We start from the raw sequence: 25,011 nt of genomic DNA, 5'->3' as shown, positions 1-25,011 counted from the left end.
AATCAGATTGGACCGCCTTCACCCCGATAGAGCTCAGGATGAGGTAGTGGTGGGGGAAGGCAGGAACCCCCGGACCTTCGAGGCCCAGGACCCAGTGTACACAAAGAATTTTGGGGCAGGCCCTGCATGGGTACCCGCCACAGTCACCAGGGTCACTGGCCCCGTGTCGTACGAGGTGCTAACAGATGGGGGGCAATGCTGGCGCCGCCACTGCGACCAGATACGGCGACGATTCCCAGGAGAAAACCAGGAGGAGGAGGACAGGTCAGAGGAGTCCCAAGGGAACAGTGGGGCAGTGAGGCCCATAGAGCAGCAGGGGCAAGCAGGAGAGGCAGAATCAGTAAATACAGAGAGGACCCGTGAGGCCGAAAGGACACCGGAACCAGAACCACGACTGAGCGAGCCGGTTGCGCCAGACCAAACAGCCCTATCACAGCCAGCATCCTTGGAACACGAGCCAGAACCTGAACCCCGGACCAGGGAACACCCCAGGCCGCAACGCACACGTAGGCCGCCGGCGTACCTTGAGGACTATGAATGCGACCTCCCGGGCAGGACTGGAACTTAGAGGGGAGGGGTGTTATGTACTGAGTTGAATAGGATCCAAACTGCAGCAGTCTGATTGGTCCTAGAACAATAGGATCCAAAAGGCAGCAGTCTGATTGTTCCTAGAACAATGCAGCAGTATGATTGGTTGGCAGGAACCACCCAATCATGCTCCAGATAGAAGTGAATCCGCAACCTGATTGGCTTACAGTAGAATTCCGGAATTAGCCAATCATGTGCAGCCCATTGTGTAAATAATGTATATAAAGCAGATACTTTGAGGGGACATTCATTCATTCCTCCTCACCACTATGAGCTGAATAAAGAGCATGAAATCACTTTGCGACTCTGAGTATATTTCAAGCAGGAAGTTAATTATGTGGGATGAGAGTTGGGTGTGGGCAGATGTCTTCATTATACCCTTGGCCATTTGTAATGGAGACGTGGCCTAGTTTCCCATGCACAGCAGGTATAAATAAATATCAACTGTTGGGGTTTCCAAAGCCTTCAGACAACAACTTTCACTCCAGAATTTTGATAATATCTGGTTGTTGCAACTGAGCTTTCCTCCAAGTTGTCGATTGCCTAATCTCAGAGCCAACGTAGCCAGCATTTTTTCACTCTCTCTCTAGGTCAATTGCTCAACCTATAGTGTAGGAAAATACCCAAATGAAATTAACTGAACCTGTTACAGAACCTAAATTACCTGTGGCCACACCTTCCTGAGCAATGCAATTGCATGTGTAAGGTAGGATCCAGTAGCAGCCACACTCGTGACTATTGGAGCAGTTTACATGCTGCAGCAACGGCAACAGCATTCTGCACTGAACATTCAAGTTGCCATTCAGCTCAGAACATGGAGAGACTCTTGGCCCAGGAACAGAAAATGCCAGGGCCAGCCATACCCCAGCAGACTTCCTAATTTGGAGTGAAATGGCAATTTGCTTCCGGTCCTTTATCTTTTCTTTGATGCCACTTTTTGTGTCAGGTATGTGGTTATTTATGTTTGATCCCGGTTCAGAATGATGGGGCATGGAGCTGGGGGGAAATTGCCTAGAACTAACTGTAACTTCCAGATCGCCTAGATTTTCTTTATACTGTATCTTAAAATGAGACTCTTCTCCAAGTAACATTAATTGGTGAAATCTGTTAAGATATGTCCTAGGGAGAAAGGGACTTTTCCTTCCTTCCTTCTTTTTATTCTTAGAAAATGCTGTTTGCTGTTTGTTTTATTGGGGTGGGAGTGTTGTTTTAGTTAGCATGAGTTTGCCTTTTTCTGTTTTCCTTTTACCTGCATATTTTGATTTTTTTTGTATTCATGTGGTGAGGAAGGGGATGGAGAGGTGGGTTCTGTTTTTGTTTGTGTGCTTATTTTTTGCGTATAGTCATTACAGCGAGGGGGGGTGTTGGAGGGATGGGTTGTTGGGGTGAGGAGTTGTTGGGGCGGATGGGGTGTTGGGGTGGGTGGAGTTGGAGAGAATGGAGGAGTGTCACCTGGATTGGTTATCATCTTCCAGAGCAACTACTCTATTCCACACTTAAAAATGGAAAGCGTAATGCTGGTGGTCAACAAAATAGGTTTAAAGACTCTCTCAGGGCAAATTTTAAAATGTAGTATGAACTGGGAAACAACTGGGAAACACTAGCCTGGGAGCCCTCCAATTGGAGAACAGCCTTTACCAAAGGTGTCATGGGCTTTGAAGACACTCGAACTCAGGACAAAAGGGAGAAATGTGCTAAGAGGAAGGCACGCTTGGTGAACCCTCACCGTGATCAACTCCCACACGGAAACCTATGTCCCCACTGTGGAAGGACATGTGGATCCAGAATTGGCCTCCACAGTCATTTATGGCTCACTGTTAAAACCGTGTTCATGGAAGACAATCTTACTACGAGTGATCGATAAAGAAGAAGGTGTTGATGTGGGAAGAATCTCTGTGGATAGCAAGGGGGGGTGGAAGAGGGAGGAAGAGGGGGCTTCACCAGTCTATTGGTTTGAGGTGCTTTCTGGGTGCTTAATTCGGCAGTAGATGTTGTTGCAGGGTTGTCAATCTGTGATGGGTGGGTTTAGCTGAGGTTGGTTTGTAGTCCTGTGTTCTGTGTTCAGTGGAGCTGTTCTATGACTGGTACTTCACTGTCTTGGTTTGCATTGTCATGTCGTTTCTGTTATTTCTTCTTTCTCTTGTTGACTGTTGTTCAATCATTAGCTGTATTTTCTTCTTGGTTGTCGCTCGGTGGGTCAGATGGCTGCCATTCTGGTGGAAGGTTAAGTCTGAGGTTCTCCAGAAGTTGCAGGGCTTCAGGTATGCCGGTGGCCATGTGCTGTGTTGTGTCAGTTGTTACAATGAGGCGAAAGTCAGTACTTGATTCCTGCTTGTTGAAGACGTTGGATACATGGTTGTAGATTTTTTCTTTGGTTTAGGGTCTGTTGCAATAAATCCTAAAAGGCCAGGATGCGGTTTTCTCAATATTGGAAGTTGGTTGAGTTTCTGAGATTGTTCCATATTTCTTCTTTATTTTTGTAGCAGGTAAAGTACACAATGATGTCTCATGGAGGGGCATTGGCTTTCGGCGTGGGTCTTAGAGCTCTGTGTGCCCTTTCCAGATCATCTACTTCAAGTTTCAGATTTGGAATTGTGATTTTTAGCCAGCATACAATGAGATCAGCCTGGTTTTGATCTTCTGTTTTATCAGGGAAATTGCAGAAGCTGATATTGCAGCGTCTACTGCAATCTTCAAGGTCTGCTAGTTTAATTCTCGCTTCCATCCTTTCTCTTTCTTGGCGGCTATTCGTATCGGCTAATGTATTTTTCAGACATGTGTTTTCCTCTCAGAGTTGCTCTATTTGTTTTAGTTGGATCTGGTTTTCCTTTTCTAGAGTGGAGATGATGCCAGTGAAGGTCTCCACTTTGGAGGTCAGGTCGCTGATTATTGTCTTCAGGGGTGTCACTATGTTCTTCAATAGTTCTGCTAGTCTCAGTTCTATTTACCTCAGGTCCCTTTTTGTTGTTGGGCAGTTGTCATCATGGGGGGATGTTGTGACCGCCTTGTCATTCGCCATCTCCTTGGTTGAAGAGAGGGACTTTTCTGTGGTGTTGCTCCAATCAGTGGTGTGTGGTGAAATTCTCCATAGGGGAACAGTTAGGGCCAGAGGTGCCAGCTTGTGAGGGTAATTGTGGAGAGGACGCTATGTATGTGAGCATTGTGCCTTCCTCCATAAGCCAGGCAGACGATTCCTAGGCTTTGGGAAAGTAGCAGAAGGGATCTTGGACCTGTTGGAGCATCATGCCTCCCTCCCTACACCGGGCAGAAGCTTCCCAGGCTTTGGGAAAGAGATGCCAGGGGAACATTTAGGGAACTAGCCTAGTCCCCCTAGTCCACTGATCAGACACCACTGACTCCAATTTTGGAAAACACCCTGCAGGGAGGTTTTACTTTTTGGCACTGGGTGTAAAAATTACCCAGGCCTTTTAAATTGGTTTGATGACCCTCCCTACTTCTCTTACATCCTGAGAACTTTGATTTCTGTCTTAGCAGTGCCTATGCAAATAAATACATGTACACAAATGTTAAGACAGCAATAGCACATAGTCTATCCATTCACAGCTGGTGAGATTCATTTTATTTGTTAATTAATACAGTACAGTGTAGGATGCTTATGTTTTTCCTTATTTTTTAAAGCCAAAGGCATTCGCTCTCAAAGAATTCTCCATCATGTTAGCAGACACAGACCTAAAGGGATGGGTGGATAAAATCTTAAGCCATTGAGAATCTTTCAGTTTGCTTATAGGGTCTGTCTCTCACACCAGTTTCATAGTAGTATGTGAATAGAACTGGGATTGTATCAGTAGGGGATATATCACACAGACCCTGCCTTTCTGGGAGCTTGCTAAAGTTAGATGTTCATAAAGTGTCATGACTCTGTGGTTACCCCATGCCAATCTTTCAAGTGTTCCAGGAGTTGTGGTTCTGTAAGTGGCACATCGTTTTCATAACAGTCTTGCAGGCGATGGAGCCCTGCTTTGGAAAGAATAGTAGATACTGATAAGTTATCTTGAAATTGTGGTATATAAGGAAGTAGGATTTAGGGTGAGGAAGCTTGTTTCTTATACCATCTGCTCCATACCTCTATAGTACAACCTGTTAAAGAGTTATGTTCTTTATTGGAAAATAGAAAAATATATATACCTAGTATAAAGTAAGTGCACAAGGTAAAATAAGACATGAAAAGAATAACAATTGTTAAGACACCTGTGTAAAAAAGGAAAAGGGGGGGGACTTACAAATTTGCAAGGTTATTCTTGTACTTAACCTAATATCAACTCTCAGAACACTTAACAAACTAGTCCCCAGGATTCTTTGGTGGAAGCCATGATTGTTTAAAGTGGTGTGGTTACAAACTTTGTTGAAAAAGTTAAAAACAATTATCAAGCATAGAGTGCTGTCTTCCAGGACAAATACATGCACAGATGTTAAGTATTGTGTGCAGTCATCCACATTGCATCAAAACAGACTTGGAAAATCTTTTACATTATAGATTAAGCTCACATCCATAGGGTATACTTCAGTCTAGAGATTTAACATAATTTCTCCATGGTGACAGAGATGGAAGGGAGATTACTATTATTAATAAGTTATATAATTAACTATATTTTCCAGGATTCTTCAGGGGAAGCCAGGGCAGTTAAAAGTGGTATAACACTGCTTTAAAAGATGGGGACCTTAAATGAGCAAAAAAAACCACAACCCTGGTCTATAATGTATTTCTTTTATGTGGTGCCTTTCTGCTTAGGTACCAAAGGCAGTTCACAATTGTAAAACACTAAAACAAAAAACAAAAAATCCTATAAAATGGAGAGTGGCCAAAGTCTCCCAGGTCAACTGAAAGCTGATGGTAGGTTCTTCTTCCCCTGGGCTTCATCACTTCTGCCTTCCCTCAGGTCACACAGGTCTTAAGTAACCCCGGGGAATAGTACTGGTGCCCAGGTAGTTCCCTCAGACCATTGATGGTTCTTACAAGGAGCTGACAGCATGTGCTTCTTGGCCTGAGCTTCCTCAGAGCTATATCTCCTTGAGTACTAAAAAAAAGAAAAAGTGGTATCTTCACAAACAGGAAGACAGGTTTGAGGGGAAATATGTGACCCATGCATATGACATGAGGAACCAAGTTAAAATGAATTGTAACGAAAGGCCTTCAGGCTACTCAATCCTCAAACAAGTGACACACAAGATTTGGTGACTCCTTCTTTCCGGCCTACGCCTTGAGAAACAAAATTTCCCCACATATTCTTTTAGTCTGGTTTTAGCTAGGGCTTTTTTTCAGCCGGAACTGAGTTCCAGCACCTCTCAGGTGGGCGCCATTGCCATTCTAAGAGAATGAGGGAGGTGTTCATGGTGTGTTCTCACACCTCTTTTTTTTATTTTAAGAAAAATAGCATTGGTTTTAGCCATTAGCCATAACCAGTGCTTTTTCTGTGACCAGTACTCACTGGTACCGAGTCGCCTATTGCTTTTGCTGCCCATGGCAGCTATGTTGTGTTGACGCCTGTAATGCTTTTATCAAGATATGAGCCCTGGCGCCTCATTATTATTATTTAACCAAAAAGGCACTTGCCATAACAATATACTGCTGCACTCTCCCAGAGTTAGGAAGCTTCTACTTTTGATTAGCCATATTTATCCATGTCATCCAGACATGCAAATTATGGTTAGGTGCAAAGGACGCTTCCTTCTCCTTAATTAAACCTTTGATCCACCCACTGCTGTTTACACCGAGGGGCAAATGCTCTCCTGGAGGTGGCAGGAATTAAACTTTCACATGTGAAGCATGTGCACAGTCCTCCTTATGAACATTATAAAACAAGCCAGCTTCAGTAGCTATGGTTTCAAGTCGACTTGTTTGAAGGTAATCATAGTCAGGGATTTTTCAGCCAGAACTCACTAGAACTCATTTCTGGCACTTCTTTTTCTAGAAAAATATCGCTGATCACAGTTAATGTTAACCGTAGTCTAGACATCATCATTATCAGCCATCGTAGTAGTAGCGTTTTTCTTTCATAGTTCAATCTGAAAGAAAAAAGGCCTCCAAGAGCAGTTTGCATCTATCAGTGATGAGGCAGTCCCTGCCCTCAGGCTCATAATCTAAGATGCACACAAGGAAAGGTGGGGAGGAGGGGAATAGCAAGTACAGAAAATGAGTTCAGGCACTAGTTCGTAGTAACAGATGTCTTGTTGCAACCAGCTGGAATGGAGAGATTTGAAGAGGAGGAGCCAAACATTGCTGACTGGTTGAAGGGTAGGCTCTGCCGTTCCATCTCTTCCTCTCCTGTAGCCTGATGGAATGAGTGCCATTGGCAGATGACAGCTAAGGGTCTGATAAAGATGCTCTCTTAGCAGAGCTGATGGAGGTGCCCTGCAGCCCTAATCGGGGGGAAACTAAGCAAAAGCCCTTTTATGTACAGGAACTGATCTTTGAAACACAAGTGTGATTTCTACATAGGCAGCTGCCCAAATTTTCAGAGTGTGTCAAATAGCTAGAGCAGTGGTTCCCACCTGGTGGTCCATGGACCCCGTTCACAAAACAAAAACTTCAATAGGAATATCAAGAGTTTCAAAAGTAGGGATTCTGCAGTATTTAGCTAATTGGGAACCACTGATCTAGAGCATCTTTGACAGATGTTCATTTGACTTTTTATATATATATATATATATATAAAATCTCCAAGGTAGTGGATTCCACACCTTTCTCAGACAAAGCTGGACATGAGCATGTCAGTCTGTATCCTGTTGACAGAGCAACCCAGCGGTAACAGTAACCTCTGCTCCTCCATAATAACTCACAGAGCCAATTGTAACTTCTGGTTTTCTCTCTTTTTTGCATGTTGCTGGGTGATTCCTACGCAAAGGTGTGTTACTGCCAGCTCCTCGGAACATCACGATCCTGTCCACTAATATGAAGCACTTTCTAGTATGGAGCCCGGTGACGGTGCCTGGAGCAGCTGTAAAATATTCCGTCGAGTTTCAAGGGTAACTTTTCTTCACACTGAGTCTAGACATGGAGTAACTATCACTGCTGACCTTTCTTTCTTTTTTAGGCTAGTATGTAAAGGACAAGACAGAAGAGTCTTAAATTATGCATGGTGTGAGGAAATGGATAATTAGAACACGGGGTTGGGATCATCCAATTAAGCTGAAGGGACCTTATTCACACCGTTCAGTATTAAACTATGGTTTCCAAAATATATAGTTGATGTTTTTAAAAGGGTAATAATAATAATATTAATTTTTATTTATTTATACCCCGCCCTTCCCGCTTCAAAAACCGGGCTCAGGGCGACTAACAACAAATTTAAAACACTTTAAAACACTTAATTATGAAAGCAGCATAAAATATGGTATAAAAACATGAATAACAATAAAAATCAAAAATCAATCAGATAATCCCCATTAGGCAAATTCTGTTGCTAGTCATGATGGCAGAATGCCTCTGAATATCAGATGCTGGAGGACAACAGTGGGATAGCCCTATTGCCCTCATGCCCTGGTTGTGGGCTTCCTGTAGGCATAAGGTTAGCTACTGTTAGGAGCAAGAACCTAGACTGGATAGGCCTTTGGTCTGACCCAGCAGGGATCTTATGACCCAAGCCAATGCAAGCTGTTGACTATCAGAGAGGGCCTATCCTGCTCCTTTGGCTGAGCTCTTGCAAAATTCCCTCACAGACTGGAACATGTAGTAGGGCCTAGGCCCAACCCACACATTCAGCCGAATAATGTGGTAAATATTCTGAGGTGGTCAAGTTGACTCTATTGCTGTGTACACACGACCAACTTGAAACACAGCCACGTCATTCTTTTTCTCAATAAGGATCTAAATTGGTTTCTTTTGGGGGTGGGGGAATGCACCAAAATGCATTATTTCATAAGAAACAACAGGATAGATTTGGAATGTGGCTGTTGTGGTGTGTACTCTGGTTCCTAAGTGGGAATGTACTGAATGCAGAGCAAATGGGGTTGTGCACACAGCCTATGGTTCCAGACAATAAAGGAGGTGCCTTTGAATGTTCCCAAGCGTTAAAAACAAAACAAAACTCCTGCAAGTGAGAAAAAAGTAGAACATTGCGGAGAGAGGTTCTAGCCCAGCTTGCTCCCTCTTCCAGGTTTCTGCTTGCAAAGTATCCTTCAAAAATGTTATTACCCACTTCCAGTTTGGAGCAATACAACCCTTTCTATCCCCACATAACCCTAATGTGACATTCTGATGCATGTCCTTGGGCCCAAGCCATAGTTATTAAGTGGCGTTGCAGTAAACTAGCCCATGTGAGAAGGTTGGAAAGAATTGTATCTGCTACCAGACATGTCTGCCCTTGTGGGACTATTCACGTTGCAACACATGTGTGTGAGGGTTCCTAACAAATATTCTTTAAAACGTGCACAGAATATTTGCTTCGGGGTGGGGCGGGTCACCCTCAAGTGTACAGTGCGTAATTTGTACTCTGCTTTGATCTCAGTCTTCTATAACTCAACTGAGTAACACACTTTGCATACAGAAGCCCCCAGGTTCAATCCCTGTCATTTCCAGGTTTCTTCCTGGAGAGCTGCCACCAATAAGCATCAACATTATTGAGTGAAGTAGGTCAGTGGCCCAACCGACCGCTTCAGTTGGCAGAATTGGCAATACTACACATAATACCTGTTCTTCATTTGTAAGAACTCAATTGTTTAGTGTGGCAGCGCCTACAGAACTCTCTGCCTATTGATATATCAAGCAGATGCCTTCACTGTACTATTTTCGGCACCCGCTAAAAACATTCATGTTTAGACAAGCCTACCCAGATGCTTAGAAGGTTGAGGTAATTTTAATATCTGTTTCAGTATGTTAACTTCTGCATGTTTTAAAGCAGAGTCGTAATCTTTTCTCGATTTCACTGTTTCATCTTTTGTAAACCACTTTGAGGAGGTTTTCTTTACAATCAAGCGGTGTACAGATTTTATGTAATAAATGAGTAAGAACCACTGCCTTCAGCAAAGCGTGTTGCATTCTTTCCCCTAATTTTTCTTCTTCTTCTTCTTCTTCTTCTTCCCCTCAGAGAATATGAGAGAGACTATGCCAATGACAGCTGGATTCCCATTGGAGAGTGTACGGGCATTAGTGTTACTCAGTGTGACATCACAGAAGACATTTCTGCCACTGTGCCGTACGATCTACGTGTCAGGGCAGGTGTGGGGACCAAGGCTTCGCACTGGGCCACTCTCAGCAGCTTCTTCAATCGTGTCACAAGTAAGTGCATTCACATGCTCCTCTGTGATGCACATCTCACGCTGGGATCCTTAGAATAATGGTAGGTGCTAATGATCCCATTGGGGGACCTTGTTCCTACTGAGGTCAGTCCTGGGTGTCAGCAAACTGGCACCATTGAGCAGCTTAGCCAGGACCCGAGCAGCTTCTCCTGGAAAAGAGGAGATTGGATAGCCATCTTCAAATATCTCAAGGACTGTCACATGGAAGAGGGAACAAGCTTGTTTTCTCCTGCTCTGGAGGGTAGGACTGGAACCAATGACTTCAAGTTACAAAAAGGAGATTCCGACTAAACATCAGGAAAAGCTTTCTGACATTAAGAGCTGTTCAACAGTGGAATGGTTTCCCTCAGGAGGTGGTGGACTCTCCTTCCTTGGAGGTTTTCAAGCAGAGGTTGGATGGCCATTTGTCTTGGATGCTTTAGCTGAGATTCCTGCATTGCATGGGGTGGACTAGATGAGGCTTGGGGTCCCTTCCAACAATACAATTCTTTGATTCTATAAACCTGCCTGGATCCCACTGAAACAGACTCATGCCCTGCCCTCTCCTCCTTCAAAGCTGAGGAAGGCAGCTTTGAGTTGCAGTTTTAAATTTCTCACAATGCACTGGAGCACTCGATGTACATATAAGCATCACTCCAGGGCACTTTGTGAAATCTGAATGGCAGCTCAAGTCTGCCTGCCACTCTCGGCAGGTAAGCTCTTGACTGAGTTGGGAAACCAACAGCATTTTGCTGTGGGACACTCCTCCCCACAAACTTGGTCCTGATTAAGGTGATAAAACTGTGTGTGTGAAACAATTGAACGTACACAGGTTGGGGCCTACATAGGGTGCCAACTTAGTTAAAATATTGGGGGAGGGGAGAGATAAGGGCTTTCCCGCATAATCAATCATATGATGCTGTGCATGCACACCATTTGATTGGCAATGCCCATCAACTTTAGGGCCCCCCGGCCCCCTCAGATATTTTGTCGTGGTAGGCTGAACAGACCTCGGCCCCTAGGATTTGGCTCCTGTGGGCCTATGTAATGGTGGGCTGCCTCACCATTGGATCTAATGACTTAAGGATTTTCCTGTGGAGAATTACAGCAAGTGCATTTCTCCCCAGTTCTCTGCTTTAATTTGATGGAATTTGCCACGGTTGAGGCGGAAAATCTGTTTTGAATCCCATGGCTCAGCCTTCCACAAATGTGAGGTCGTAATAAAAACGGGTTTGGAGCAAGTGAGTTTCCGCCAGCACATTTAACCTAATAAACACACATCTGTCCATGGAGGCGCAGGTCAATTCTGTATCCAGGGCAGCTGTCTACCAGCTCCACCTGGTACGCAGGCTGAGACCCTACCTGCCCGCGGACTGTCTCGCCAGAGTGGTGCATGCTCTAGTTATCTCCCGCTTGGACTACTGCAATGCACTCTACGTGGGGCTACCTTTGAAAGTGACCCAGAAACTACAACTAATCCAGAATGCGGCAGCTAGACTGGTGACTGGGGGCGGCCGCCGAGACCACATAACACCGGTCTTGAAAGACCTACATTGGCTCCCAGTACGTTTCCGAGCACAATTCAAAGTGTTGGTGTTGACCTTTAAAGCCCTAAACGGCCTCGGCCCAGTATACCTGAAGGAGCGTCTCCACCCCCATCGTTCTGCCCGGAGGCTGAGGTCCAGCGCTGAGGGCCTTCTGGCAGTTCCCTCATTGCGAGAAGCAAAGCTACAGGAAACCAGGCAGAGGGCCTTCTTGGTAGTGGCGCCCACCCTGTGGAACGCCCTCCCATCAGATGTCAAAGTGATAAACAACTACCTGACATTCAGAAGACATCTTAAGGCAGCCCTGTTCAGGGAAGTTTTTAATGTATGACATATTAGTGTATTTTTGGTCTTTGTGGAAGCCGCCCAGAGTGGCTGGGGAAACCCAGCCAGATGGGCGGGGTACAAATAATAAATTATTATTATTATTATTATTATTATTATTATTATTATTATTATTATTATCATCTAGAAGTATGGATTCCAGCTCAGAAAATGTGACTTGCAGACAAAGTTGTTTCCAAAATTTGACAGTTGATGCAGCATTTTTCAACTCTTACTTTTAGTTTTTTGCCCTAGCTGGAAAGGAAGCCAGGGCTCCCTTTTCTTTATCAGTTGATGTGTAGGAGTGAAATTCAAGAGTACAAGCTGGTCAGATGCTTCTGATTCTATCTGCCTGAATTACTATTCTCTATGCAATTCATAAAGGCACGCTGTATTTTGGATGGTATAGTCTCCCTTCGAATCTAGACAGAACTGGTTTGTCCTTCCTTCTTCTGTAGCTATTGCTGGTACTATTACTGTAGATGACGCCTGCAGGCAAAACTGATAACTCAGCAGCCCAAGAAACATTTCAAGTCTATGCAAGATTGCTAAATGCCTGGCCCTGATGGTGGAATCCAGTTTCCACTCCCAACTTAGCCCTGAGGGGTTTCTACTAGAAAAACAAGAAGGAATCGGAGAAAACAGATGACAGATTCAAGATGGTACCTAAAGATTTGTGCATCAGCATGAGAGCACCTCACAAACTCAGTACATCAGCACTGAACATAAAGCTGTAAGCTTCTGCTCAAGTGGATCACTTTGGGCAATACTATACATTCCATGGGCTGGGGCCACAAATGAGATAAGCTGCACTGAATTCAAATTTTGCACAGAATGCACTGTAAGGACTAAAGCAGATGAAATGTTTGAGATCCATGAATGGATCTTCTCTTCTCTGTCTCTCTCTCTTTTAATCAGATCAACTGAGGAAGGGTAAGATTGATTAGGACCACAGCATTGGGGTGGGGAGGGGAGATACTTAATGAGTATATGCCAAATACCCATCTGATCTCCTTTTAAGTTCAGAACATTTTGGAAATTCCAAATTAGGCTGGCGGCCTCCAATATGGTGTTCATGGGCACCTGCCAAGGTCCCTCTCTGCCCTCCATTATTTATTTATTTATTTATATTGCAGGGTGTTGTTATTTAAACCAAGGTGATGCTGTGCCTGGCTACAAAGCGTATTGTAAGCATCCAGAAATGCCATCTTACCTCCTTTTCCTCATAAAGCCTCTGTCCCATCCCATTCCCCCCCCCACCACCACCAGCAGCTTTGCCTGCTTTTTTCTGTTTGTTTGGAGTGTGTATAATTGTCTTTTTTCTTCTTCTTTGGTAAGGGATGTTGCTCCTATTTTGGAAGTTGCCTGTTTTTTTTTCTTATTGTCTGATTTTTGTTTTGGGGATGTGTATAGGTATTTGGGCTGAGGGGCTTTTTGTGGGGTGGGGTTCCTGAGCATTGACAGTTTTTATTCTATGAAATGGGTGTTTTGTGATGCTCACAACAGATTCTTAGATTTCCAAATGTTCCCCCAGGCTCAGAAAAGGTTGTGGGCCCCTGCTTTAGGCTGTTCCACAACATATTGATCCTTGTTTTTCCTGAGCTGGGATGCGAGATTCATGTATGGTCCCATGATGGATATGATTCTGTCATTTTCACAGCCTCCCTCATTCCACCTATGTTGACCGTCACAGCTGATGGATATCATTTGCTAGTGGAACTTGAGCGTCTAGGACCTGCCTTTGAATTCTGGATATATTACTGGAAGAAGGGCCAAGGGCACAAGGTAAGTTTTGGTCTTATATATGGCCTGAGAATGCAGGAACAAAAGAGAAGAAAGTTCTCTTGCATTACATGGACAAGATCAAATGCATTGATGAGGAACCTGTGGCCTTCCATATGTTATTATTTTTTTTTAAAGATATTTATTAGGGTTTTACAAAAAACAGAGATTTACAGAATAAAAGAAAAACAAAAAATAAGAAAAATACAAAAACTACACAAATACATAGAGAAGAAAAAAAGAAAGTACAAAATACAAAAAACAAATCCATTTTTTGATATCTTTAAGCTCATTTGCTTGTTTCCTTGACCTCCTCACACCTCCCCTTTTTGTATTCCCATTTACATAATCAATTCAGCAAATCCTTACCCTCTTTCATTTATCTTAACTCTATATCATAACATATTCTCTATAATTTCATCCATTTATCAATTCATTTTTGCATATTCTTATTAACTTTTGTTGCTGAATACCACTTATTGCCAATCCGAACATAATTTTAACATTCATTAATTTTAGAATATTTCTGAAGATAGTCTTTAAATTTCTTCCAGTCTTCCTCCACCACCTCTTCTCCCAAGTCTCGGATTCTGCCAGTCGTGGCCTTCCATATGTTATTGGACTTCCACCAGCCCTGGCCAGCATAGGCCATGATCAGAGATGTTGTAGACCATCAATGTCTGGAGGACCACAGGTTCCACATCCCTGGTCTAGAAGTTAGGTTAGGCTATCCTGAAGCTCGGCCAAAAACTCTGAACGTTATTATGATGGAGGAGCACAGAAAACGATCCACAAGGAGACTTCACTTTAGTCCTTCCAAATTCCATTTTTTTTTCTTGCTATATACTGTTGCCTGATGGTGTATGCAATCTATTTGATTCCTACTTGCTGTGATGCAAACATCCTAAGTGGGAATAGACTGTTTAAAGGATGGCCTTCTCTCAGTGAGTCTGCCTGGCCACAACAATAAACCGGAGGATCTGTTTTATATTTAATCACCATAGGAGGTCAGAATGGCTGTGGCGCAGGGTATGACATTTTCAGTTGTGGAACCCAAGGTGCAGAAAGCTCAGGGATCTGCATGTCTTAAAAGACTCTTTATCAATAAGTTTAAAGATCAGCTTGCAAAAAGTGCAAGGGCCTGCACTGAGAGGCTTTCTCAGTTGCTCCTTCGCAGTGAAACAGAAATTAATGCAAGGACTTTGAAGCTGGCTCAGTAGTAGATGGGCAGCCAGTACAGAGGTTTTAACAATGGTATCACATGTTGCCAGCCATGTGCCCCCATCAGCTGTCTGGCCAGTGCATTCTGCCCCAGCTGGAGCTTCTGTACCAGGGCCAAGGGCAATGATCTCAATTAAAATCACCTTAACCACAGAGCCTAGGACTTGCTGATCAGAAGGTCGGCGGTTCGAATCCCTGCGACGGAGTGAGCTCCCGTTGCTCGGTCCCTGCTCCTGCCAACCTAGCAGTTCAAAAGCACATCAAAGTGCAAGTAGATAAAAAGGTACCGCTCCAGCGGGAAGGTAAACGGCATTTCCGTGAGCTCCTCTGGTTCGCCAGAAGCGGCTTAGTCATGCTGGCCACATGACCTGGAAGCTGTACGCCAGCTCCCTCGGCCAATAAAGCGAGATGAGCGCCTCAACCCCAGAGTCGGTCACGACTGGACCTAATGGTCAGGGGTCCCTTTACCTTTACCTTTATGCCCTGCTGCAGTTAGCTTTAGAAAAAAAGTTCAATTTGGATTAAACCTTCCCTTCCCTACACTCTGCTATCCCGGTGAAAATTGCTTCTTCCACTAACCTAGTATTACATTTTTTTATTTTTTTTTTTAAATAATATTTATTAAAATTTTTCAAAAATACAAAAAATATCACTTTACGGGACTCCCCCCTTCCCCCACCCCTACCATATTCCCCTTTCATATTGTTGGCCAAACAAGTTCCCCATTCAAATTGAAACTTAATTTGTTTTACAATAAAAAAAAGAAAAAAAAAAAAAAAAAAACCCAGTGTTCTTTCCCCAAGACCCACCCCATGTCATTCCACAATTTCCATTTTTTAATAAAAGAAGCACCCCAGATAATAGAAACAGAAAAGGTAGAGAATAAAAAAAATATAATGAATAATAGACCAATTCAGCAAAAAATAACCAAGTTGGCAAGCCTTTGGAGTTTTAGTTCTCCCCCCCCTGTCCCCGGTTTAATTTCCCCCTGACCATCAACCCCTGGTGTCTGCCTGGAATTCTTAAGACCATAAATCACAACTTTTCCCCAACTCCTTGCTGGCTTTTTCTTTTTTAAAATTAAAAATAAATTTTTTTGAAAATCAAAATTATTATTATTATCATTATTTTTCAAAACTTTAACTTCAGTCTTTAATAAAACTGTAATAGAACTCCCTCCATTGTTCTTTCCAGGTTGTAGTCTGATTTCCCTTTGTTCCGCTGCTAAAACGTTGTAGTTCGAAAGTTTGGTAAGTCTGCAGGGATGGTTGTTATTCAGGGGCAAAACCTTACGTTCAGTCCCTTCCTTTCTTCAATAGAAAAATCTATTGTCTCCTTTAAAAAAACAAAAAAGAAAACACCCTGAAGACGAGATGTTATTTCCGTTTTGCAGCTTTCCCAGAAGATAACCAGTCCTGTAAAGTTCCATTGGTGTTTTTCCACTTTCCCAATCCTTGTAATGTCCCGAAACTCCTCAAGGGGGATTGTTGTATCTTTGTTTCCTCTAATCCAAAAGTCAATTTGTTATCCATATTCGCCATTTTGTATCCAAATTTTAACAAGTTGTAGCAAATTGTATCAAATTTAACCAGCCAAGTTCTCATAATAAAATCCACTCCGCTTTTCGACTTTGACAGCTATTTTGACAGCTGTCAAGATCTCCGACTCCTTTCACCAGGCTCTCTCTTCAGTCACCCCGGTTCCCAGGGGGGGGGGTTGCGTTTCCCTTCTCCAGTTCCTCCTCCAGCACAGTTCTTGTAGTTCCCCATCGTGAAATTTTGGATTTTTATCAGCAATGCAAGCCTTTTTGGGTCTTGGTTTCCCCGTCCTTGTTTTGGAAAGTTTACAATAGGGAGGGGACTGACTTCCTTTTTGGATCCCCCCCGCTCGTATCCAATTCGAAAAAAAAATTTTTTTTTCCTCCTTTTGAACCCGATTTCCAAATTTACTCACGGGTTGTTGTTGAAAAGTCCGAATTTTCAATGGAAGAAGTCAGCGCTCTCCGCCGAATGGCATGCGGCTTCGCTCAGCAGGGGAAGCAGAGAACTCAAGGCACCACGCTTCTCCCCGGCACCCGATCCGTAGCCTTTAAAAAGGCTCCTTCACGAGTCGGGAGGGCGCTAACGGTGCAAGCCGAGTCTCCATGTCCACGGCCTCCGTGGCCGTGGTTTCTAAGGGTCCCCGCATCGCCGGTGCGGTAGAACCCAGCCCCTGCCGAGCAGACTCCCTCCGGAGCTCGGAGGGAGTCCGCCATTCGGCGATGGCGCCAACCCGGAAGTCTAGTATTACATTTTTTTAAAAGACATTGTTGCTATCTATGCAATTGAAGTAATGTCTAGTTTGGCAGCTGCTCAGCTTACCTACAAAGAAATCAGAAAACAATTTACTTGGTAGCTTTCAGAACCTTTGGTCCTTCCCTATACAATGGAACCTGGGTTAATCTCTTATTTCAGTTGTCTTGTACTATAACAATTTAACTTCCTACAACTCCCTAATTGCCCAGAATTTCTTACAACTGCCTAGAAATAAAAGGGGTGGGGAGTGGGGAGATCTAACTTGAATTTGCTTGCAGACATTCCTATTTATATTTCCCTGAGACGGTTTTTTAATGAGTGCCTCTGAAAGTATCTGAAAGCAAAATGCGAAAATAACCAGAAATTCAAAAAGCCAAATTTGCATTCTGAAATCTTGCAGAATTTTCAAATTTGTGAACAGTTTTTGTTTTGGCTCTAGTATTTGTGCACCTTGTCTTAGGCGTTTGGCTGCATTACAGAAATGGGCTGTGGTGGTTCTTCTTGTTTAGCAATGGAGTTCATTAATATTTGGGTGTCAGAGTGGGTGACCAAACAGGATCTCATGCCAAAGCAAAGAACAGACCAGTTAATCAAATATAGGGGTGGGGAACCTGTGGCCCTCCAGGTGTTGTTGGACTCCAACTCACCTCAGCCCAAATCAGGACGATCAATGAACAGGGATGATAGAAGTTGTAATGCAATAAAGTCTGGAGTAGGGATGGAGGAGAAATTCCATTCAGTATGCATTTAAAGCAGAATCTATCAAATTTGTGCATTCCAAAACAACATGTGAACAGAAACATAGATATCTTTCAAAATTTGCTCTTATCAGAATTTTCTGATGTTCTCCAAATGATTTTTACAAAAATGCATAGATTAGGTAAAAGTGTGCATAAAAACAAAGACACCAGTGAAAATAACATACAAAAATACATTATATTAGGGGGAAAGTGTTTGTACATTAGTTTGTGCTGCATATAAAATTAAGTTCAATAGGATGAATTTGTGCTTAAATGCTGAATTTTCATGAAGATTTTTTAAAATATAAAATGTGCATTTCAGACTGGCAAAATGAGAACCCAAGAGAACCAAAATTCACAGAACTTTCCGTCTCTAGTCTGGACAGCTATATCAGGCATCCCCAAGCTTTGGCCCTCCAGATGTTTTGGACTACAATTCCCATCATCCCTGACCACTGGTCCTGTTAGCTAGGGATCTTGGGATTTGTAGGCCAAAACATCTGGAGGGCCAAAGCTTGGGGACGCCTGAGCTATATGTTCCCATTACCTGATCAAATGCAACTGATTTCACCCTAGGTGTATCGCAAAGTGGTGAAAGACAGCAGCACTACCTTACATATGGACACCATGGAAGCTGGTACTGAATACTGTGTTAAAGCCCAGACCTATGTTGAAGCCATAAACCGGAGCAGCAATTTCAGCCAGGTGCAGTGTGTGAGGGCCGAAGGTAAGAACAACAAAGATACTCTCCTTTCCAGACATGGTTCTCCACTGCTGGGGGGCCAGGGCAGATAAATCTAATAAAAACTTGAACATTTGTGATACCTTTGTTGGACTTACAGGGTGGGCGATTTCAAAAGTCTATATAAGGGCTTGCGTACCATTGTTCAGGGTTCTCCTCCCTCCTGCATGTGGTGAGTGGGGACCCTGTTGCAACAGTTCCTTGAATAAAGATCAGGCTTACTAGCCGCTTTGCTTCTCAATATACTCTGGTTGGCCTCTGTTATTTTCTCCTACCGATAGAGAACCCACTTAAGGACTCTATACGGGCTCCGGAATATCCCATAATGGAAAGGGAGCACTGCTTCCCTTTACTTCACTGTTTCACATTACTCTTCTTCAGAACAGTGCAAAGCCATGTAAACACAATGTGCAGCAGTGGCAATTATATCAATTCCCAGATGCTTTTCACCTCAGAGCCCCTCATTGTGGTTTTCTGCCTTCTTAGCAACTACAGACTCTTTTTTGTCTCCAGCAGGCAAAGCCATATTGGTCACCTTCGCCCCACTCTTCTTGGTTATCTCTGTTGTGACTCTTCTGGCCCTTCTTTGGGTTGCCTGGAAAACATGTCAGATCTGCCAGTATTCCTGCTGCCCGAACGAGAGCCTGCCGGACACTTTGGTAAGATAAGAAATGGTTTGGAGTACTGTATTGAGGTTGTGCCTTAACACTTCCAGAAAAGATAGATGTGCCCTGCTTTTAAAAGCCATGGGTTGAAGCTTGGCGCTTATACTGTGCCTGTTACCTGGGCAGGTTATTAGAATGCATAAGAGTTGCAATCAGTCTGGCTGCAGACACATGACCATACCTTTTAAAATCACATTTCTCCCCCCCCCCCCAATGAATTCTGGGCATTGTTGTTACAGGTTGCTGAGAATTGTAATTCTGTGAGGGATAAACCACATTGCCCAGAATTCTTTGTAGGGGGGCATGTTCTTTGAATGTGCACATAACCTTGAAATGACAAAAGTCAGATCATTGAGGTACTCGGATTTGTAAATGAAGGGATAATGCTGTAAGGGTTACAGGTAGCCCAATGTGTTTAAAGCTATGTAACTATATTTGCCTTTGTGCTTGTTGAACCCAACACTGGAGCAACTTAGTGAGCTATCAGGTAGAACCCTACCTGTGCTCTTCTCCCCTCGTAGTGCCACCATGAAGAGGGCTAGATACTTAACTTTTAAAATTAAAAAGCAGGGTGGAATATCACTTAAAGCTGGGGTGGGCAACACTGTGGCCCTTGAGAAACTGTCCAGCTTCCACTACCCCTGACCCTGACCATTGGCCAACCTGGCTGGGGCTGATGGAAGTTCATAAACAACTGGAGGAAGCCAGGTTCCTCATTTCTGCCTAAGAGAATCAGACTTACACAGGCCCTCTTATGGCTACAGCCCTGAGCACTGCTTTGAACACTGAGCTTTGCAATACTAACCCAGTACCTCCATCCCTCTGCAGTGGTGAAGTAAATGCTCTTCCATCTTTTCCCCATTACTGTATGTTTTTTTTTTCTCCCCCCCCCCCTCTTTTCCAGAAAGTAACAGAATCACCTGCTAGGCTACTAAATTACAGGGAAGAGGAGACGGAGAAATGTGATGAGTCTGTGCAAGTGCTACCCCCTGAAGAGCTTCTCCGCTTGTGGATTCATGAAACTCTTTAATATCACACCAAGGACACAATCTGCAAGATGAGACTGCAGTGCTGCTCTCCTTTTTGCCTCTCCAAGTAAGGCACACACACACACACACAGTGCACACACAGGTAGCTTTCCTCTCCTAACAACACAAAGACAGAAAATTGAGGATTTGCTTTCTTCAAAGGGAAAGGCATCATGTGGCCAGCAAGACGGGTTCCCGCACTGAGGGTTTCGCAGAGGGGGCTGGAGCCGACCCATTCATCCTTGTCTGACAGAGAACAGCAGCCAAGCTTCATGGATAGCCACAGAGGCTGTGATCCTAGCTGCTTGTCATCATCTGCTTAGCTGAGAGTTAAAAGACCTTGGGCTGATTACAATGTGCTGGGTTTGCTTTTTAACATAAAGGTGCAGTGCTAGAAGGAGATGCAATTCAAATCCATGTTGATTTTGCAGAACAGGAGTAAGGAGCAGCAGGTTCGAATTCATTGACGGACTGTAGCTTAGCGGTAGCAGCTAGAGCACATGTTTTGAGTCAGAAGGTTCTAAGTGCAATATCTGGCACCTCTGTTTAAAAGGATCAGTTAGAAGATGGTGTGAAAAATCCTGAATGCCAGAGCAGACAATACTGGAAAAGACTGACCTGGTACAGTGGTACCTCAGGTTACATACGCTTCAGGTTACATACGCTTCAGGTTACAGATTCCGCTAACCCAGAAATAGTGCTTCAGGTTAAGAACTTTGCTTCAGGATGAGAACAGAAATCGTGCTCCGGCGGCGCGGCAGCAGCAGGAGGCCCCATTAGCTAAAGTGGTGCTTCAGGTTAAGAACAGTTTCAGGTTAAGTACGGACCTCCGGAACGAATTAAGTACTTAACCTGAGGTACCACTGTACAAGGAAACTTCCTATGTTCCTCCTAGTCAAAGTTCTCACCCGAATAAATATTTATCACATATATTTTTCAATCATAGCCCTAAGCTACGGTTAACCTTAACTCTGGGATTTTTGTAATAAGACCGTTTCTTAAACTACAGTCTCAAGTTAGCTTATTTCCAGGGCTATCTTAAGCATATGCGGCGCCGGGGTGCAAAGATCTGCCCGCCACCCCCCTGGTTGCCCAGAGTCGCCTCAGTGCCTCACTGGCTAGCTTGCTTGCTCCCGAACTCACGGCGCAGAGCAGAAGAGCCCTCTGTGGCACTCCGACCGACGGGTGGGCTTTTCCCCGGACTCCAACTCTTGGGCCCCAGACTCTTGGCCTGGCGCCCCTGAGAGCCTGGTGCCTATGGTTAAGACGGTCCTGCTTATTTCAGCACTGTTTAACCACAGATTGTCAGGTTTGGGCAACATGTGATCAGAGGCGGAGCTAGCTGCTCCGGCACCCGTGGCGAGCGCCACCTGCAGCAATGTCACCCCCGCTCAGGGATGACACCCAGGCAAGCCGCACCTACCACACACCCCTTCTTCCGCTAGTGCACGTGATTTAATTTTTAAAAAAATATAAGCAAAAGCTTCCAAATTCATCCTCATGTCTGCACTGGAAGAGAGGTGCACAAACCTGAGGTTTGTTGAGGCTCCTTCTTGTTACACTAAACTATGGCTTAGTATTATGTTTGAACTAGCTCAATGAGAGAAGGTCCTCACTTAATGTAGGCATTTCAGAATTTTACACAGAATTCAACAACACATGGGTTGTCTGCCTTGCATTCAGGAACGACTGTGCTTTTCCAGCTCAGTTCTAACTTACTGAAAGTTGTTTACTTCCAGTGCCTAATCTGATTGGGTTAAACTTGGCCACATCTTACTTAAATGGATTAAATCACTTGCTGTGGAACTAGTTTGCTGCTTGAAAAACATTCAATTTCTGGGCCAGGTTTTAAAGTAAGGCATATAACAAGTTTTGCATTATTTTGGTGGATTTTTTTTTTAACTATACAAGGCATTGGAAGGCTTGGAAAATATTTTTAAATACTGAAACATGCATAATTTTTTTTATGTAGTTACATATGATTACTACTTAAGTTCAAAAAGTTACCTTACAAAAGTTATGGTATCCTGAGTACTGCAACGCTGTGTAAAAGCCTATGCATTCCCGATGTTAGCCATAAAATATAGAGATATCTGGAAAGCAAAACAATGTTTTGCATGTATATTTTATAGTCCTCAGATGTGCTATGCCAGTAATAAGGCGTGCAGGAAGATATCATGTAACACAGCAATGCTGATGCATAGGATTGGGGTGGGGACAGGGAAAAGAACACAGAGCACCTAATTATCTTGGCATGGAATTTTAATGCAGTCCCAACTCAGCCGAACAGCAAAATCTGACATAACCAGACTGTGAAGTGATGATGTTACAAAACTAGATTAGGATTGCCACATTTTCCCCTGGCAAAACCTATGTCCCTTTTAAGAGCTGAACAAAAATGTAGAAATTTAACCAAGTTCTTTACTACTTACCTATGCAAGGAAAAACTGCAGTGGATGAATTTCACATAACCTTTGTCCAGCAAAAAGACAGAAATTTATCAGTTTCAGGGAGAGATTACGGGAAACAGTGGTTGTGGCTCCTTACTTTCAACTCCTTGCAGTTGTAGTTTCTGTAGTTAAGAAAAGAGAGGAGTAAAGTATCCTGAGCAGAACCACTGTGAGCCTTCCTCTCTAGTTTGATAGCTGGTTTTTGAAGGAATATAACTTACTGGCAACTGGGACGTGGGTGGCGCTGTGGTGTAAACCACTGAGCCTTGGGCTTGCCGATCAGAAGGTCAGCGGTTCGAATCCCCGCAACGGGGTGAGCTCCCGTTGTTCGGTCCTAGCTCCTGCCAACCGAGCAGTTCGAAAGCACGTCAAAGTGCAAGTAGATAAATAGGTACCACTCCAGCAGGAAGGTAAACGGCGTATCTGTGCGCTGCTCTGGTTTCGCCAGAAGTAGCTTAGTCATGCTGGCCACATGACCCGGAAAAACTGCCTGCGGACAAACGTCAGCTCCCTCAACCAGTAAAGCGAGATGAGAGCCACAACCCTAGAGTCGTTCAGGGGTCCTTTACATTTACGTTACTGGGAAAAGAAGTAGTTTACTTATTAAATTTTGTAATGATTTTTTGGAACCTGGACCTAATAAAAAACATAAGCACAGCATATGTAGATTGTTTGTCACTGGCTAATTGTAACATGGAACATCTGTATGTAAATCTTATCTGTTTGCGTGACTGTAACATACATCTGACCTATATCACAAACACAGAAAGCATATAAAATTCAATGTGGCATTATAATGGTGTGGTCAAAGTTATTACATATATTAGAAGAGACGATATGTTTAACTTCATAGTGCTGGGGAATGTGTAGATTTTTTTTTAATAGAAGCCCTGGTAGCAGTCTTCATCCTCTCCAACTTGTTTGAAGTCCTCAGTTTTGTTATTTCCAAGTGTTCTCTTTCGCAGCAACAGTTGTGAAAAAGGCAGAGTCCATGCCAGGGATCATTAAGAAAGGAGTTGCTGTTATATGGGGCAACCACAGTTGGAATACTGTGTACAGTTCTGGTTGCCTCACCTCAGAAAGGATATTGTAGAGTTGGAAAACTTTTAAGGGGGTGGAGCAACTCCCCTATAAAGCATTTGGGACTTCTTAGCTTAGAGAAAATGTGAGGATTGGAGTTTACTGCATTATGATTGAAGTTTATTAAAATCATGCATGGCATGGGGAAAGTGGACCCCAAAGTTTTTCGTATCTCATGACACCACAACCCATAAACATTCAGTGAAGCTGAATGTTGGGAGGATTCAGATGAAAGTACCTCTTGCAGATTTCCTACAGACATCTGGTTAGCCACTGTTGAGAACAGGATGCTGGACTAGATTACAATTAGTGTGGCTCAGCAGCGTCTAATTCTTTAATATTGCCCCATCTGCTGTGGCAAATTCTGCTCCTAATTAGGCCCCCGCCCCATACCCTCCAACATTTCTCCGATGAAAATAGGGACATCCTATTCCATCACAATAATTTTACTATTTATACCCTGCTCATCTGACCGGGTTGTGCCAGCTACTCTGAGCTGCTTCCAACATAATAAAACATTAAACATTAAAGAACTTCCCTATACAGTGGTACCTCGGGTTACATATGCTTTAGGTTACATATGCTTCAGGTTACAGACTCTGCTAACCCAGAAATAGTGCTTCAGGTTAAGAGCTTTGCTTCAGGATGAGAACAGAAATCATGCTTTGGAGGCGCAGCAGGAGGCCCCATTAGCTAAAGTGGTGCTTCAGGTTAAGAACAGTTTCAGGTTAAGAATGGACCTCCAGAACGAATTAAGTTCTTAACCCGAGGTACCACTGTACAGAGCTGCCTTCAAATATCTCAAGCATTGGATAACTCCATACCTTCCAATATTTATCTGATGAAAATAGCGACATCGTGGCGAAGGAGCTTGAATAACTCAGAGAAGCTATGAGCTATGCCATGCAGGGCCACCCAAGACGGACAGGTCATAGCCGAGAGTTTAGATTAAATGTGATCCACCTGAAGAAGGAACTGGCAATCCACTCCAGTATTCTGCCAAGAAAACACCATGGACATAAAAAAGGAACAGCTTTGAGAAGACAGTGAGTGTTTCCAAGGCATGCTCTAGTTCATGGGGTCACGGAGTGTCGAAGACGACTAAACAACAACAAAGGGAAAGTGGGACATTCCAGGATCAAATCAGAAACTCGGACGACTTCTGGAAATCCAGGAGTGTCCCTGGAAAATAGGGACCCTTGGGAGGATCTGCCATCCATTGTTAAAATGGCGAAGAAAAAGGGGAGCTCACACTTCTGCTCGTTTGCTCAGGAGAGCAGGAATAAATCACTGAATCTCTCACTCTGGATCAATTAAAA

General features: G+C 43.6%; 1 protein-coding gene across 2 annotated transcripts; it reads left to right on the top strand.

Annotated features, from left to right (window-relative positions):
• The first annotated feature begins 1,183 nt into the window (after window positions 1-1,183).
• On the top strand, window positions 1,184-23,409 carry IL20RB (interleukin 20 receptor subunit beta). 2 transcript variants are annotated; one of them, XM_083627814.1, is made up of 7 exons: window positions 1,184-1,534; window positions 7,452-7,572; window positions 9,633-9,823; window positions 13,351-13,475; window positions 18,304-18,454; window positions 18,986-19,128; window positions 20,039-23,409. In XM_083627814.1, exons 1-7 carry the CDS (start codon window positions 1,480-1,482, stop codon window positions 20,162-20,164), a joined length of 912 nt encoding a protein of 303 aa, XP_083483940.1. In that variant the 5' UTR covers window positions 1,184-1,479; the 3' UTR covers window positions 20,165-23,409. The 2 variants fall into 2 exon arrangements, with proteins under 2 accessions (XP_083483940.1, XP_083483939.1); XM_083627813.1 differs by having other exon boundaries at window positions 1,287-1,534; window positions 18,983-19,128.
• Window positions 23,410-25,011: the final 1,602 nt, after the last annotated feature.

The sequence above is a fragment of the Podarcis filfolensis genome, assembly GCF_964270895.1.
Source record: "Podarcis filfolensis genome assembly, chromosome: 8".
NCBI classification, from domain to species: domain Eukaryota; kingdom Metazoa; phylum Chordata; class Lepidosauria; order Squamata; family Lacertidae; genus Podarcis; species Podarcis filfolensis.
This window is presented reverse-complemented; position numbering and strand designations above follow the sequence as displayed.

Bases quoted from the DNA above. Each gene is read 5' to 3' on its own strand.
- IL20RB (XM_083627813.1), top strand. From the start codon at position 1,480: ATGGCAATTTGCTTCCGGTCCTTTATCTTTTCTTTGATGCCACTTTTT. The intron at 7,573-9,632 runs GTAACTTTTCTT...TCTTCCCCTCAG, and splicing joins TATTCCGTCGAGTTTCAAGG to AGAATATGAGAGAGACTATG. The intron at 9,824-13,350 runs GTAAGTGCATTC...TCATTTTCACAG, and splicing joins CTTCTTCAATCGTGTCACAA to CCTCCCTCATTCCACCTATG.